Below are 17615 nucleotides of genomic sequence, written 5' to 3' on the forward strand. Positions count from 1 at the left end.
AAATCCAATATTTAATTTTATTCTTTGTGTCTCAAAAGTATCCTTGAAATTTGTTAAAAGCTAAAAAGTGTCTGATAGCAATGATAAAATTCTACACAATAAGATCAACTTGAAATGAATGACCTTAACTATGGATTCAAACTCGATTGACAACATTTTTATAGTTGGAATCTTATTATTTTTGTTCAATGTTTTTGTATAGATTCTGGCTGACTAACTTAATGTAATTCATGCTATCATTTTGCATCATATAGGTAACCCTTTCAAATTAATAAAATTTTCTATAAAAGAAAAAATCTGAAAAATAATAAGAATAAATATGAACAAACATATATTATACAGCGTTGCAAAAAAACCTGAAAACCTGGAGTAACTAGGAAAAACCTGGAGTTTGACAATTTAGGCTGGGAAACCTGGATAAACCTGTAATTTTGAACAAAAATCAAAAAAAAAAACCTGGAATTTCAACAATTTAACATTTTGAGTAGTAAAATGTCAACTTTACTAAAAAAATCTATCCAATAGATAAAAATTTTTGCCTTCATCAAAACTTTTTTTGTTAAAAAGCACATTTAAAGTAGCTTTACGGTATCTTCTCAATATTTTTATACTACTTAACACATTTGCTTACCTTAAACTTAACTTTAAACTGAAAATAGACCCAAAAATGTGTACTTTAAAAAACCTGGAAGAAGTTTTAGTAACCTGGAGAAAATTTTCCAAAAACATTTGGCAACCCTGATAATATGAATTCTGATATATAGTAAAATAAGCTATAGTTCAGTTATGCTACAAAATATAAGTTTTTTAAAGTTTTGAAAAGATTGCCTAATTTTGCAGCAAATTGTATTAATTAGGTGATTTTTAATTTGTACAGACAATTAAAACCTATTGAGTAAATATTCTTAAAACATTGATGGTTTTAAAATATTTATTTTTAATAATTTTATATAATTAATATAATTTATCTTATATTAAAATAAAAAATTCTAAACAAAACTAACTTTAAAAAATTAACATAACATAGTAAACATTTATTATCCAAATGAATTTGCAAGCTTGTTTACTTAATAATAATTTAAAAATTCACAATTTTTATTTAGTAATTTGTTAAATCAGATGTTTGCCAATCTAAAAGTATAAAAAAAAAAAACAAAATTTTTGCACACTTTGTAAAACACTAGCTTAGCCACTAAAAAACAGAATAAACAACTTGTTTTGCTAATTTACTCAGTTACACAGACTTTTCTTGTACGTTTTTTACAACTTTACTTTAAAAAAAACACTGTTTTTGTTTCAAAAACTCTGTAAGAATAATATATGAAATATACAAAGTAAAGAATAGTCAGCTTTGGTTTGTTACAACCAGTTGTTACTACACACCAGCTTGAACAAATGTGAGGAATTTTAATTTTTTTACCGTAGTACCTCTTGTTTGTTTTTTTAGTTTTAATTGTGTAAAACAAAAGAAACAACCTTTTAACAAAATAATAAATTCATAATATAGAAATACTGTATTAAGAAAGTTAAAAGGCTGAATTTTTATTCAAGCTACTCCCTGCTACGCACCATAATTGTTTAAAAGATTTAGTATTTTCTGAAAGCACAAACAACTTTCAAATTAAAATTTGTTGTTATAGGAGTATTTTTTTGTGTAAACTGATTAGATTAAAAAAAATGTTGTTTAAAGATAAAACCAGTAAAATTAAAAAAAGTTTATTTGTTTCAGATGTTTAATAACTAATTTTATTTTGTATTTTAGTTTTTGATTATGTTTTTGCTTAACATAAATGTAATCATTAAAAACAATTAGCTTCAAAATGGATGTAGATATTACTAATTATTTACATAAAAAACATTTTAGATGAAGATTTGTTATATAAATTTTTAGTATATGTTTTAACTTCACTGTCTATTGATATATATATATATATATATATATAAGTTTTCTTATTAATATAAATTCAAAATACCTGTTAGCATCTTACTTTGTAAAGTGTTTTTGATTCTTTTTTTGAAATCAATTTTATTTAAATTTGTTATTTTTAGTCAAATTATAAGCAAAAGCTATACAGAAAATTATGGACGAATCTGAATTAGATTTCACAAGGCTACAAAATGAAGTATTTAATATCTGCAAGTCAAAAGACGTGTCATCTTTGAATTCTTTAAAGGTAATAAAAAATACTAACAGTTTTGTTTTAAGTGATGTATAGTAATAGTTCAATAATGTTATATGTGTAACCGTTTTTTTGTTGTATATGAGTATTTAAGTGTCTTTAGATAATTTTTTTTTTCACAAGTTGTTTTATTATGTATACCAGATACTCTTTAGAACTTTAAGTTCAATCTATTGTTCAGTGTTCTAGTTTTTTTGTTTATGTGTATGTTTTGTAAGGTGAATAACAATTTTAAGCCTAAAAGTTTACCATATACTACAATAGTCATAAATATTAATCTGAAAGTATAAATGTTACGTCCATTAAACATTAATTAGTTTGTTATTCTAGTAAAATAGTTGAAAAACCAGTGCATTTATATAAAGTAGCTCTTTTATTGCTAAAAATTAAGTTGTGACTTAATTTATTATATTAAAGACAAATATAAATACTATTACAGATTTTCTTCAAACTTAATGTTATTATAAAGCTAAGATTGTTGTTAATTAAAATTGAATATATTGAAGAATTTTTTAATGGTTTCATTTTCAAGGTTTTTAAAAAGTAAATAATGTTTTTTGGTAAACAATAAAAATGCTTTGATTAATTCAGTATTTTTTGTCAAAGACCTTTAAAAAATATGCTTTAAAATAGAGCTAATAAAGATTTCTACATATACTGATTTTTTGTTCTTTTTTTTATATTATAGATGATTAATTAAATTAAATGATTTTACAAAACTTAATTTCATTAAAAAAAGCTGATTAACTTTTCTTTTTTATTTAAATCCATTTGAAGTTTGTTTTAATTAAGTATTTGTTGTGTTTTAAATTGAATAGCTTATATAATTATATTTGTTACGAACTACTAATACTTTTTATAAGTTTATAGTTTATCTGTTCTAACTAAGCTAATAAAAGATTGAAAAATAATAGATTAAAGTTTCAACTTTAGAACGATAGGCAATCCTTTAAAACAGGTTCTTAGTTTTTCTAAATAATCTTGAGAAGCTTGAGTTTTCATGTTTCAGCTGTATTTGTATCGATTGATGTAATATGTTAAACATATTTATCTTCATTTAATGTTTACATTTTATAAGCTTTTATACATTAAAGACTTACAAAAAAGAATGTACATTAAAACTAAATATTTTTTCACATTGTTTTAAAACAATCTTAGGTGAAGAAAAACTATGTTTTACAATTTTACTAAATAGAAATGTTTAATCTCAGAAGTATACTTTTTCAAACATTAAATACGTTTAAAATTCTATTTTGTGTTGTTGAAATTTTTTGTTTTGAAAATAGTTTTAATAACAATACTTTTTTAGAAAAACATATATTTGTGATTGAAGTATACTAATGTAAGTATACGCCTGATTTATAATTTCACAAGGTTAAAACAATTTGCACAAACGTGTAATGAATTTAATTTTAAGTTAGTATCAAGTTCACACCTTCAGTTTCTACCTATTTATTCTGCTAATTTAAATCAAACAATGTTTTTTTTTATTTTTGCACAAATGATATCCAACAATGTCCTTCAGTGTTATTGACCTATTAGTTTTATTCTAAATTGTATAGCTTTAATAAAACTAAAAATAATAACTTTAAATCAAGTATAAACTAATCAACAAAAATGACACAACTAAATAGAACAATGAAAATATTTTGTACACATAACTAGGGTTGTAAACGTGAATAAGGTTAGGTTAAATTCTAATTGTTGTTTGTTCTGTAAAAATTACATAATGTTTAATTAGCTATTTAATAAAGTTAACAAATAATTATTTTTACTAATATAATTAGCAATTGTTGTAAACTCATCTTTAAGTGTTTTCTTGTATATATAACCGATTGCAAAAATTTTCACTTTTATCAGTCATATTTACATTAAAAATCTGTGTTTCTCCAGAAAATACTGAACCCGAAGAAGTTGGACCCGGTGCAAATGAAGAAGCTGGTCGACGACAGCGAGGACCGGTCCACGGCCCTCATCCTGGCCTCCAGGGCCGGAAACCTGCCCGTGGTCGACCACCTCGTCACCCGCTGCCACGCCGATTTCACCAAGTGCGGCCCCGTCACGTTCGACGGCGAGCTCATCGAAGGTGAGTGGTGAAGTTTTTAATTTAATTAATTAAAGTTTGTGGTTTGTTTTTAATTTTGAGCCCATTGAAGGTGAGTGGTAGATATCAATTTTTCTGTTTTGGTTTGTTGGCTGAGTAAAATGCAAAGATCTTATAGTAAGTTAATCCTTAAGTTTTCAAAATTTTATTAATTGTATGCAAATGTTTATTGATATTATAAATCAACAAAAATTATATTGATTTTTATTAAGACTCAAAAAATACTTATTCAACAGTAATTTTTATGTGCATATGTTTTCTTCAATTTTTTTTTGAAAATTTTTAAATTTTATTTGAATCAAATATTTTTCAAAACAAACTATTTTTTTTAAATTTATTTTAAAGTTTTATTAATACTGCAATGACTTCTATAGAAGCTTTTATATTCAAATTTTATTACGAAGCCACACTATATATGCTAACAAAGTCTATATTAGTTGAATTAGAAATTTATTTCTTACACAAGTTGTTTTAATATATTGTTTCAAGTTTTCTTTTACCTTAAAAACAAACTTTGTTCTAAAATTTTTAAAAACTACAAAATGACTTAATAAGTACTATAGCTACATGTCTTTAAAATTAGATAATTTCATTTAATTACGTATGTTTGGTAATTAGTAGAATTGCTATTTTAGACTAATATAAACTAGTTTAAAAATAAGTTTAAAAAGTTGTCAAATATGTTATCAAAAATATTTAAATAAATGTTCTTTTAGAAATTATTTAATATCATTGATTGTAACACAAAGCTAAGCAAAATAAATAAATCAGTCATTATTTAGATAGATTAATGTTTTCTAATGTGTTTATATGGAATTTGGAAGTCTTTGAAGTATAAATTGATTTTTCAAAGAAAATAACTTACAAAAGTTTAAAGTTATGTAAAGTCAAACTAAATTATAAAGTTTAATTCTATTAATATTAATATATTTTTTTACCTGCTTAATCTGAATTTATGTTGTTATGTTTATTTGAAAAGGAATTACGACATTTATTTTTAATAAATAAACTAATAATTTTTATGTTTATTAATTTTTTTCTAGATATTGTTACTAAGCCCATAAAGCAGTTTTTTTTATTGTTTGATATTATAAAAAAATAATGACGTTGCAATTCACCTTATACATAAACCTGCAAAGTTAAATATTTCGGTTTGTGGTTGAGTTGGTTCATAAAAAAAATATTTAAAAAAATTTTAACCATCAGTTTGTAACTCTCTATATCTTTTTATTTTCAATACAACTCTTTAGAAAGGTTCTACTATAAAAAATACTTAAACTTCGAAGACTTTTACGTTCAATTTTGTTAAGTAACGTGCATATAATACACATACACAAAGCCAAGTTTCAATCACGAATTCGGACGTATTTAAAACGTTTACGTCATTTCAATGCTACATTGTCATGTTTAAAGTTATGTGTGGAAAATAGCTTTGATATTATTGTGCTCGAAGCTATGTGCGCGTGTGCTCTGTGTGGCAAATTGTAAATTTAATTATTAATTCAACCAGTTTGAGCTCAATTTTGTTTATGTTTTTAAATAAAAAAAATTGAGTTTGTAAATGTTATACTCATTATTAACGTTATATTTTAAAATGAAAGCAAAGTAATTAAGTTTAAAATCAAACAAATGACAAGTGCTCTTTGACAAATGTAAAAACTGTTTTAAATTAAAAGTTTAATTTTGTTATTATTGCATGCAATGTGTTGAGTGTGGTCTTTGAAACGCAAATATTTGACAATTGTTCGAGTAAAGTGCTTATTGTGTTGTTTTAAACACATTGAGCACTTAAATAGTAATGGTAAACAATAGTATGTAACTCATCCTGTTTTGAATAAAAAAACTGTAGTAATTTTTTATCAATTATACCATAACTTTTTTCTTGTAAGCTACAACTTTTACAATCATTTTTTTGTTTAATCATTGTGTTTTTTTGTAAGCCCTTCTATAAGGTTAAAAAAAAACTGATTCTTTAAACTTTTGCTTTAAAATTACTGTGAATGAGTGTTTTAAGTACTTGTCACCTTTATGTAATAAATAAATATAAAAACTATTAAATCTATAAATTTATATTTTTCATGCTTTAGACATAAAAACAACACTGTTTTAGATTATTTCAACTTGGGTTATAGTTGTTAATAAGTTAAACTTGCTTTAAGCAAGTAAGTTTTCAGCAGATATGGTCATTTCAAATTTTCATATTTTATGTCTTTACTAATTGATTTTAGTTTTTTTTTACACCAATTTACCAATATGATAAGAATGATATTATTTAAAATTAGATTTTAACTATATTTAAAGCTAGTATTATAGAAATTTGTTAAATAATTGCCTTAAGTAGTAAACTTTATGCCAACTTAGAAAATTTAGATAGACAATGAAATGAGTAGCAACATTTGTTTAGCTTAAGTTATTTAATGAAACTTTGAACAAAAGTAATAAAAAAAATTCCAAAGCTAGAAAAAAGCTTCCAAAAAATTTAATTATAATTTATTCTTTTAATTGTTATTTCAAGTTTTTAATTTTATTCAAGTTATTAGTTTGTTTTTCAGTTAAGTACATATTTACATTCTTTTTTGTGTTACCATACCTAATAGCCTCAAGTTTGTAAATAGACAGTGCAGACTTTTCAGTTATAGATATACTTTTATTAGGCTGAGGTATTAACTTAAAAGCTGGTAAAGTATGATTTAAGAAAAATAAAAATTTCCAGCAGCTAAATGAACAAAACCAGTTTAATAAGAAATTTAATTCTTTTTTTATATTTCAACATTATTGTAATATCATATGTACAAAAGCTACTTTGAGCATAAAATTTTCTAGTGATTGAAAAATAACTGAAATTGAACTAATTAAATTAAAAGTTTTCTTTCCAGGAGCATGAACATTGTAGTTAGCAAAAGCAGACTTTTCAGCTGTTCATATTTTTTTTGCTTTATACTTAAAACTTAAAGAAAATTTAATTTGAAACAGTAACTCAGTATATTTTTAATTTAATCATTTTTAACATTAACTAAAATATCGATTCACACGAAAATGAAAAAAATAGGAGCCCTGCAGTAAGCAAATGTATACTTAAAAGTAGTAAAAGTTGTAGCAAATTAGTTTAATGAACGATATTAATCACACATTGTGGTTCACAAAGAATAAATTAGGCAAATAAAATAATTTCTCAGGAGCACTTGAAAACACGTGCGTTTATTTTCCGGCCGAAATTAACATTCTGTTCTGCTGAGATACAAACTTGTATTCCATATAACATATTAGTTTGTATAATACTGACACGAGCAACCTGTATCGCGGCAATAAAAATCAACGAGTTATAAAAAAAAGAAACAGTTTGCTTTTAGTTAAAATTAAAACTAGCAGAAAATTTGGTTTTTGATTTCACAGCATTGCGCGGTTATAAGATAAAAAAACTGAATAAAAATAAGCATTTTAATTTTTATTAAAACTTATTTGATAAAAGTGATCACAATAATCCTGATAAAAATTATTATTTTTAAAGGAACATCTGCATCGTACTTTTACTTAATCAGCTGTAGATGGTTAAAAACTTGCAAAAAATTAACATAAAAATTACTTATTTTCACAGGAGCGTCTGCGCTGTGGTGCGCGGCGGCCACAGGTCACCTGGACGTGGTCAAGTACCTGGTGGAGGCTGGGGCGGACGTCAACTCGACCACCCTGACCAACTCGACCCCGATGCGGGCCGCCTGCTTCGACGGACACCTCGACATCGTCTCCTACCTCATCGAGAAGGGCTCCGACATCGAGATCGCCAACCGGTTGGTTTTGGTTACTTGTTGTCGGATATACGAGGTTATACCGGTTGGTTTTGATTACTTACTTGTTGTCGGATATACGAGGTTATACCGGTTGGTTTTGATTACTTGTTGTCGGATATACGAGGTTATACCGGTTGGTTTTGATTACTTACTTGTTGTCGGATATACGAGGTTATACCGGTTGGTTTTGATTACTTGTTGTCGGATGTACGAGGTTATACCGGTTGGTTATAATTACTTGTTGTCGGATATACGAGTGTGTAACTGCCTTTCCTAAAAAAGTTAATTGTTTGAAATTCCCAAGAGCTGTTTTTGTGCTCATAAAAAACTTGTAATAAATACAGGGTTGCCACTTTACCTGGAAACCTTTTAAAAACCTGGAAGAAATTTGGAAAACCTAAAAAAAAATTGAAAAAACTTGTACTCATGATAAATACAATTGTTCGTTGTTACATCAGTGCAAATTACATGAGAGTTGGTTTTATCGCTCGTTATTTTCTGAAGGTAGGATACGCAAACATACCCGGATGTTTAAAAGTTATTTGTTTAAAAGTAAATGAAATCAACTTAAAGGAACACTATATTTATGATAGACAGGGGAGAGCATCCTATCTATAGAATAATTAAATTTCCAACTTGTTCGGTCTGCGTTGCTTGTTGATTCATTTTTTTGAACTGTTTAACACTATCGTTTTAATTTTCGTAGTAAAACGTTTTTTCATACAAAATTATTACTGCTGGCAAGCTGATTCTTTTTGAGTTTTTTGTAAGATAAAATAACTTTTGAAAGTAAATGAAAAATGTTTTTAGTTAAACTCTATTATCATTACATTGTTACAACTATTAGTATTGTTTTTATGGTTTTAACCATAAATTTTATTAAGCCATTAACTACTATCTTCATAAAGAAAATTTTCATCACATTTAAAGATAATTAGATTACATAGACAACGTAATAGATTTTTTCTTATTTAAAAAAATATTTTTTGTTACGTAAAAAGTCCAATTTATTAGCTGTTAATATTAAATTTGCAAATTGCACGTCGAAGCTTCCTGCGTAACTGTTACACAATAGATGCAGGTGTGAATAATACTTTTTATGATATGAGTTTAAAAACAGCATTCTGTTACAAAACAAACAGATTCAACATTAAAAAAAGCTTTTATAATATTAAGCTACAATTTTAAAGTAAAATTGATTTCTTTTATAAAAGCAAAGTGAATTGATTAAATTTTTTATATAACAAAGTGATTTCATGCTTGCTTTTTTCAAGCAAACGTGATTTTTCTTATTTGTTTTGAATCGCGCTAAGCTATTTATAATACTTCTTGTGATGTTAAAACTAAAATTCGTTTCAAATGCACCTGAAATGTTGTTGAGAAAAGCCTTCAATTTTATTTATAGTTTGCATGGTTTCGACGAGAACAGGCTTTCTAAAAGGCTACCTTTAAAACTTTCTAAAACTTTATAAATAACAGCTACAAAGTAATCAAATGTTCTATAATTGTTTTTTGGTATTTGACATCCATACAATACATTAGAATATATATCAATAGTTTGCAATTATTCACTTATCCGGACAGTTTCAGTCGAGCATAATTCATTATTTATTATGCGTTGAATGATATACAGCAGTAAGTTGTTTTATGAAAACATTTTTTTTGAAGTTTTCCGAAAAAAGCCTATCTGGACATGTTTACAGAAAAATCTTGCCCAACATGTCCGGATGATCGAATACTTAGTTTAATAGTCTGATGCACGTTTCTCTGTTTTAAAGTAATGACACAGTTTTACTGGGTTTTTGTTTTGCACATTTAAACTGCAAAACGAAAAATTTAGTTTCTCTATGTTTTTGGTTTTTACTTTTCAAATCTAAAACTTGAAAAAATAAACTGTTGAAGTGTGTTATTTGTTCAACGCAGATAAAGAGTCAGCTGAAAAGTATCTTCTGAAAAGTTACCACACTACGGCTACTCGAGATGACTCATGCTGGTTTAAAATAATAAAAACTCCGGCCAACTAAGACTAGTTTGATTCAACCAAAATATCAGGCTATTTTTTTGGCTTTAATTATTATTTTTTCTTAAAGGCAATGTTTCCTTTTGATTATTGTTAATTTTGTTTAAGAGTAGCTTTCTTTAGTTTTCCGCAAATAACAATAACTTATCTATTTATTCAGGCTAAGTTTTTGTTCACTCAGGCAGTTTTCCGCCTCAAAGAGTGGTAACCCTGTTTAAAAGTGGATGTGTGTATATTAATAAATTTCAAAATGTTAAGATTAAAAATTTAACAATAATTAAGTAAAGCGCAACAAATAATTTTGAAAAAATTTTGAAATTATCATTCATATTGTTTTAAGTTTCAAGTTTTGCATTTTTTGTTTCATGATTTAATTTGTTAACAAAAATTCAAAATAGCTGTATTAAAAATTGTCTAAAAGTAAACGATTAAGAGCTAAAAATTATCATTCAAAATGTGTCTGTTAACTAAAAAAATTCAAGTGCTAAGAGTTAAAATGTAAGAAATGGTTTAATTCAATTTGTATAGGTAATTGAATCGTAATTTATTATATTCATTATCATATTTACAGACCGCTCATTATTTATAAATAAATTAATTTAATTAAATAAGTGAGTAGCACTTTACAGCTAATTTAAAAAAAAGCAATTTAACTAATGACAGCTTTATAACAAACTTCATTCAATTTTAATCAATAAAAAGTTTAACAGCTAAATAAATTATCTTTATTTAGCTACGCACTTTATTACAAATAAACTTTATTCAGGGTTGCCAAAAAACCTAGAATCCCGGAAAAAACTGGAATTTGAAAATTTAAGCTGAAAAAACCTGGAAAAACCTAGAATTTGAGAAATTTTGAAAAAAAGTTTGTTAAAATAGCAGCCAAATTAAAAAAGTCTTCGATTATCTTTAGCTTCGTTACAAATAAACTCTATTGGTTTGTTTGAAAATTTCAAACAACAGCATCACATAATTAAAATTTGAATAAGTAAAATCTTTCGCACACTTGCCATTGTATCGTAATTTATCATATTCTTTATTATCTTTACAGACCGTTTATATTCATTTAAGATAGTATATTTTAAACAAGCCAATTTCACAAGCGATTTACATTTCACGGTTTAACAGCTTATTTAAAAATCTTCACTCAATCAGCTTTACTTGACGCACTTTACTACAAACTTACTAAAACAACAATAAAATAAAGATCAATTATACAGTTATCTTCCTTTATTGTACCAGCATATGTTTCTGTGTGTCAACGAATCAACACATGTTGGTACAATAAAAGGAAAATTACTGTATAATTTGTTTTTATTTATATTCCAGTGAACTTGTTTCACTAGGATCTTTTGTTAGCAAACGATTAAACCTATATTTTGAACAGTAAAACAACAACATCTCATTATTTTCAAATAAAATTCACACAGTTTATCAGTTAATCCTGGGAAAATCTTCAGTTAATCAGTTCAAGTTTTTTGCTTCAAACTTATTTGATAATTTCTTCACTATTTAAAAATTAATATACTATTAACTCAGTAAAATTTCAACCATGCAGCCATTACTTTGTTAAATATTCACAACATACTTACTCTAACTCTATGTATTTTTTTTGTAATCTCAAAATTTCGTGCACCCCTAAATGAGTTTAATGTACCCTGAAATTTCGTGCACCCTAAAAAAAAGTTAGTGTACACTAGTGTGCACCAGTGTACACTGTGCCGACCACTGATTTAAACAATAATATAACTCAATAAAATTTCACGCAGCCACTCTCACACGTGCCTGATGATCTCGTGCTTCAAGGGCCACCTCCGAATAGTCAAGCGGTTGTTGGAGGAGGGGGCGATGGTGAACAGGAGAAGCGCGAAGAGGAACACCGCGCTGCACGACTGCGCCGAGAACGGTGACGTCACAATCGCCAAGCTGCTCTTCCAGTACGGCGCCAAGTCAGTTGTTTGTTTGAAGAATATTATCAACAAAATTATTAATTGTATTATTTTCTTTTTCTTATTGTTTTTTAATGAAATACTTTAAAAATAATTATATGACGTTTCAATCGTTAAGTCAGTTGTTTGTTTTTTATTAATTTTAAAGTTTTTTTTTAGAAAATTTTTCAAAGTAATTACATGAAGTTAACATCGCCAAACATCTTTAAAAAATTTGTATTATATTATTTTAAAAGGTTTTTTTTTTATTGCTTTTTAGTAAAATTTTTCAAAATAATTATATGAGGTCTCCATCACCAAACTGCTCTTTCAGTACGGCGCCAAGTCAGTTGTTTGCTTTTTAAAGATGTATTGTTTTTTTTTTTTTTAAATTAATAAAACTAATACTTAGTTGTTTTCACTAATTTTGAAATATCTTAGAAAATATTTAAGATATTGCGAAAAAGAAAAAGTGGTTTGTATACATTTATGTATTATGTATATGTATTTTTTATTTTTTTCAAGTCGTATTACTTTTTGAGATATAGTCTTTTATATATTATTTTAACAATTTGAATCGTCGGAATTTGAATTGTCATATAACCAAACTTTTTTCAATCAAATAATGTAAAAAAAAAAAACTGTAAGGAAAAAAAAAATTTTGGGTGCCAAACAACATCTATATAATTTCAGGATGGAAAAGGACGTGATAACACGTAACAAAAATATAAACATGATAACCATACTAACTTTTGTTTAATTTATCAAACATTCACCAGGATGGAAAAGGATGTGAACGACGTGACGCCGATCATGACGGCTGCCATGGCGTGCAACGACGACCTGGTCCGCTACCTGATGCCCCGGGTGTCCCCCAAGTACAAGGTGTGGGCGTACGAGCTTCTGTTCGCCCACCACATAGACGCCAACAAGCCCGACAAGTTCGAGAAGGCGCTGGAGTACCTCAAGCTGTCGTTCGTCGTCAGGTGAGTCGTCACAAAATTCAGAATCGTTTTCTAAAATGTGATTTATCTTGGCAGAAGTTTTAAAATTGCTGTTTTGCTAGTTAGTAGCTTGTTTACTTTTATCCCCGCCTTATTTATTAACTCCTTATGATAGGAGTGGTATTGCTTATTTGTTTCGCAGTTCAGCAGTTCATAATATTTTTTTTTACTTTTGTTTATAGCTAATGTGCTTCTTGCTGATAAAAAACAACTTGAAAGTTTTTATCAAAAAGTGTATAAATCTTCCTTTTACTTTAAAATTTTTTCAAGGTTTTTTGTAGCCTCTAACAAGTTTAAGATGACCTACAATATTTTAAAGATCCTTTAAACAAGTCCAGTGCTTCCTCAACTCATTTTAATAATCGCCCCTTGACATAAAAAGTTATCGTCCCCTTTGCTAATTGATTACCAGTTCACTGTTCAACAACAATAAAAACCAAATATATAAAGAAAATCTTAATTTCGCAGGAAGCACTACGGAGTGCCGCTGGAGGCCCACGATTTTTTCGAGGGCGGGCGCATCTACGAGATGGAGGGGGAGCCAAGGACGAAGGAGGAGCTGGAGGAGATCAGCTACGACTTTGACAAGATCCGCATGCTGGCGCTCAAGGTGAGAGAGAGGGTCCTCGGTTGCAAGCACGCAGACACCACCTACTACATCAGGTGAGAATATGAGATTTGTTACAAAGAAATAGTTATGTTTCATGCAGTATGTTTCAGACGAATTGATAAGTAATGAACTTTACCACACCTTTAACAAGTACTTGTTACGTCATATCCAAAGTTGAGATGTTCCGCGCTATCAATAATAAATAAACAAAAAAATTACCATATCACCATCAACAACAGCATCCGAGACGACCTAAGGCCGGTTTCGTCCTTGTTAGGACTCGTCTTGCGACTATGCCTGCCTGACGAGTCCTAACAAGGACGAAACCGGCCTTAGGTCGTGTCGGATGCTGTTGTTCATGGTTGTGTGGCAATTTTTTATTTGTTATTGACGGCGCGAAGCATCTCAACTTTGGTTATGACGTAACAAATACTTGTTGAACAAAATATTTAAAAAATCAGTGATGATTCAGAGCTCACTTTTAAAGATTTGATTTTTAAGTAATTCATATCAGTATTATCACTACAATAGATAACTTAAATTTTTTTTCTCAAATCAACATGATTATGACGTAACAAGCACTTTTTAAACAAAACTTTCGAACCAACAGGTACAGGGGCGCGGTGCTGGCCGACTGCGGCAACTTCGGCAAGTGCATCGAACTGTGGGGGTGCGCGCTCAAGATGCAGAAGAAGATGGCCACCGGAGGCAGCAACATGCTCGCCATCAGCAGCCTGCTCTCCTTCTGCGAGCTCTTCCACTTCCTGCTGTGGAGGAGGTCCCAAGGGGATTTCCCCTTCCGCCTCGGCCGCGACCTCGTCCTCAGCCTGGTGCGCGACTGCGTGGAGGAGGTGCTGAAAGGGGAGTCGCCGTGCCAGCCGGAAGTGCAGTCGGAGGTGCAGTACGAGCCGCGCGACCAGGTCCACTGCGCCGTTCACGAGCAGCCGAGGTCTTCGGGCGCGCAAGCGGACGCGTCGAGCGCGAAGAAGCTGGCCGGGGTGAACCGCCTCCTGCGCATAACGCTCAACCTGGTCGGCATCTACAACGAGACGGAGGAGGACTCGAGCTCGGAGGAGGGTTTGGAGGAGGAGCTGCGCAGGATCAGGCACGTGACAGACCACGAGGGCAGGAGTCTGCTCCACCTGGCCTGCTCGCCCCCCCACCACTCCGCCTTCACCTCGGCCCGCAGGAGCTACCACCTGCGCCCGGACTGCGACGCCACCGTGCGCTGCCTGCTCAAGGCCGGCTTCGATCCCGACAGGACCGACCGCCGGAGGCAGACCGCGCTGCACTGCGCCGCCAAGCGGCAGAACCCCGAGAAGCTGTTCGAGCTGTTGGTGGGGGTGGGCGGGGCGCACGTCGATTACGCCGACGAGCTTCAGAGGACGCCGCTCGACTACGTCACCGGGGAATCACCGGGCCGGAAGTGGGTGGCGGGGCTGCGGGTGAAGCACCGGAAGCTCAAGTGCCTGGCCGCGAGGAGGGTGAGAGGGATGGTGGAGGAGGGGAAGGTGTCCGCGGCGGAGTTGGAGAGAAAGCTGGGGGCTTTCAAGTTCGAGATGGAAAAGCACTAGGGGCTTTCCCCAAACTCGTTTTCATATATTTTTCAGAAAAATTAAAAACAATCGTTCAATGCCCAGAATATCCGGTGTGGGTTTCAAGTTTGTTGTGAAACTTTACCCCTAATTTCTAATTATACCCCCGGCTCCTTTGCAGCTTGCTGCCCCCTGACTTGCTAAGGCGGCCGCCAAAGGGGAAACCCCGCGTTTCACGTTTTCAATTCTGCATCATGTTTTTAGGACTGAGTCTCTCGGAACATCAATCCTTTTAGTACCTGCCTTAGTGTTCGGCAAACTTCTGCTTTTTTCTCTGAAATGTTCTCGGGTGCTGATACGCTCACTGTTGGCGTGATGATGTGATGTTTCACAGGAACGTTTCAAACTGTTTTTGCTTTATTTTTAAACTCGGTTTTTGCAATGTTATTGTGCTACTATAATTTCACACGCCTTTCAGAATACAACCTTGGTTTCGTAATAATCATTTCGTGGCAACTTTTTTAAGCAAAAAAGTCAACGCTGATTTCAACTGTTTTATTCCTACTTGAAAGTTCTCAACAGAAAAGTTTATAATTGAGCTCTGTGTTCTGTGCTTAACAACAAAATGTTTTATCAATAGTTCTGTAGGTGTTTCAGATTATTAATCTGAAATATAAAATGAAAAAACATTTTTTTTGTTTGAAAAAAGTTCTTTATATTTCGACTTTTTGCACTTTATCAATTATGTATATCTTCATAGTTACTACAAGATGTTATTAAACTGATTTTAATAATTCGCTTTTTAGTTTTTATACATTTTGTAAAACTTACCAAATTTTAGTAACTACCATAAATCGGCAGTTTATAAATATTTTGAGTAGAAAAGTAAGACTAAAATTGAGAAAATCGCAAAAGTAAAAAAAAACTTATAAAATTTTGATAAATTGTTTCCATAAACAAGTAACACATTGAAAATATTTATTTTGATTTAAAAACTTAACATCTGGAATAACTTGTTTATTAAAATACATAACTTAATGTAAAAGCCACAAAGAAAATAAATACCCTCAAAATAAAACAAATTTAATACGAATTCTCAGATTTAATTAACTTAACAAATCGTTCTTCAAACTGTTGTCAATTTCAATTTAACAATTTCTCAACTCTTTTGAACATTTCAATATCAGCAACCTTTGATTTTTATACTTCTAGAGAACGGAAAACTAATTCTAAAAGCAGCTGTTTACAAGCTTGCCTAAAAATTGGCTTACAAAAGCGCTTTTAGAATTACCCAAGTTGTACGCTGTATTGGGGTGTCAAAAACGTAAATGCTCATGACACAGTTCCAATTTTAAAAAGGGTAATCACTTCCCTCGCAAACTCTTCAGCCATAATTGCTTCAGAGTTAGTTTTTAACGAAGAAACTCCTCAAAGCTTGTTATATTTTCCTGAGACAGAAACCGACGAATATTTTTCCAAATGCAAACAAATGTTGGGTTAAAAATTTCGTACGAGTTCACTAGAAGGTTTTCAGATGCAGTCCGGTTTTGTCTGACAATTGAAGAAACTGTTAATTACCTTGTTAAAATGATTTCGATTGTAAATATGTTTTAAGTTCATAGAGTTTAAACATTCACAAACAATATTTGTTAAAACAGACTCTTTTTTTAATAAACTGTTATGATATAGTTTTTTAATAGCTACAAGTAGCCTGTAGTCTTTAAGGAAGTCAACAGCTTAAAACACGTTTGTTTTGCCAAGACGCCTGCGCGGACCTTTTTATCAGGTTCACTAATGAATCTGCATCTGAAAATGAAATCCAAGAATCACCTAAAGGGAAGTGCAAGAATAAAACTTGCTGACGAGCAATATTTCCTTGCGTGCCTTCAACTTGCCTCTACCGGTTTTTTGCTCGCCCGAAAGACTATAACTTGATGATGTTTTTCTCTTCATGGAGTACAAATAAGCTTTCAAAGCTGTTTTAAACAGTGTTTTCAGTGGTTTTTAGGCAGAGAAGGCATAGTTGTTTTCAGTTCTGTTTCTTTGCCGTTCACTGATGATTTGCAATGCTGTAAGAACTTCTCCAAGCTTTATTTAAATCCTGTCATCTCTTTCAGTTTAAAACCAAAAAAATCAAATACTGCCGATTTCGAAGGTTTTAAAAGATATAAGAAGCATTTGAATGAAACTTACCGACAGTTTGATGAAAGATTTGTTAAGTTAGTAGTTACATCTGAAATTAAAAAAGTAATAACAATCCCAAAAATATGTCCCTTCAAAGTGATGATTTTAAAGAGCTTGTTTTTATATTAGTAATTTTTAAACTTATTTAAGTTATTGAACTTTAAAAAAAAAAAAACTGTTTTTTATTGATTAATTGTTATTGTTTACTGAACGATAAAAAAGCGATCGAAAAATTTGGTCTAAGGACCTGGTGTACAAAGGA

General features: G+C 30.2%; 1 protein-coding gene across 1 annotated transcript; it reads left to right on the top strand.

Moving 5' to 3' along the window:
* The first annotated feature begins 2048 nt into the window (after nucleotides 1–2048).
* LOC145837743 (protein fem-1 homolog A-like) lies at nucleotides 2049–15955 on the top strand. The gene is made up of 7 exons (XM_082945179.1): nucleotides 2049–2174; nucleotides 4074–4266; nucleotides 7880–8072; nucleotides 11862–12041; nucleotides 12800–13006; nucleotides 13493–13687; nucleotides 14245–15955. The coding sequence occupies exons 1-7, from the start codon at nucleotides 2082–2084 to the stop codon at nucleotides 15206–15208; spliced, it is 2025 nt and encodes a 674-aa protein (XP_082801305.1). The 5' UTR covers nucleotides 2049–2081; the 3' UTR covers nucleotides 15209–15955.
* The last annotated feature ends 1660 nt before the right edge of the window (nucleotides 15956–17615 follow it).

Source organism: Thalia democratica, chromosome 6, assembly GCF_965202585.1.
Source record: "Thalia democratica chromosome 6, ktThaDemo2.hap1.1, whole genome shotgun sequence".
Lineage (NCBI taxonomy): Eukaryota > Metazoa > Chordata > Thaliacea > Salpida > Salpidae > Thalia > Thalia democratica.

Coding starts and splice junctions, on each gene's coding strand:
- LOC145837743 (XM_082945179.1), top strand. CDS start 2,082: ATGGACGAATCTGAATTAGATTTCACAAGGCTACAAAATGAAGTATTT. Junction 13,007..13,492: donor AAGCTGTCGTTCGTCGTCAG/GTGAGTCGTCAC, acceptor TTAATTTCGCAG/GAAGCACTACGGAGTGCCGC. Junction 13,688..14,244: donor GACACCACCTACTACATCAG/GTGAGAATATGA, acceptor TCGAACCAACAG/GTACAGGGGCGCGGTGCTGG.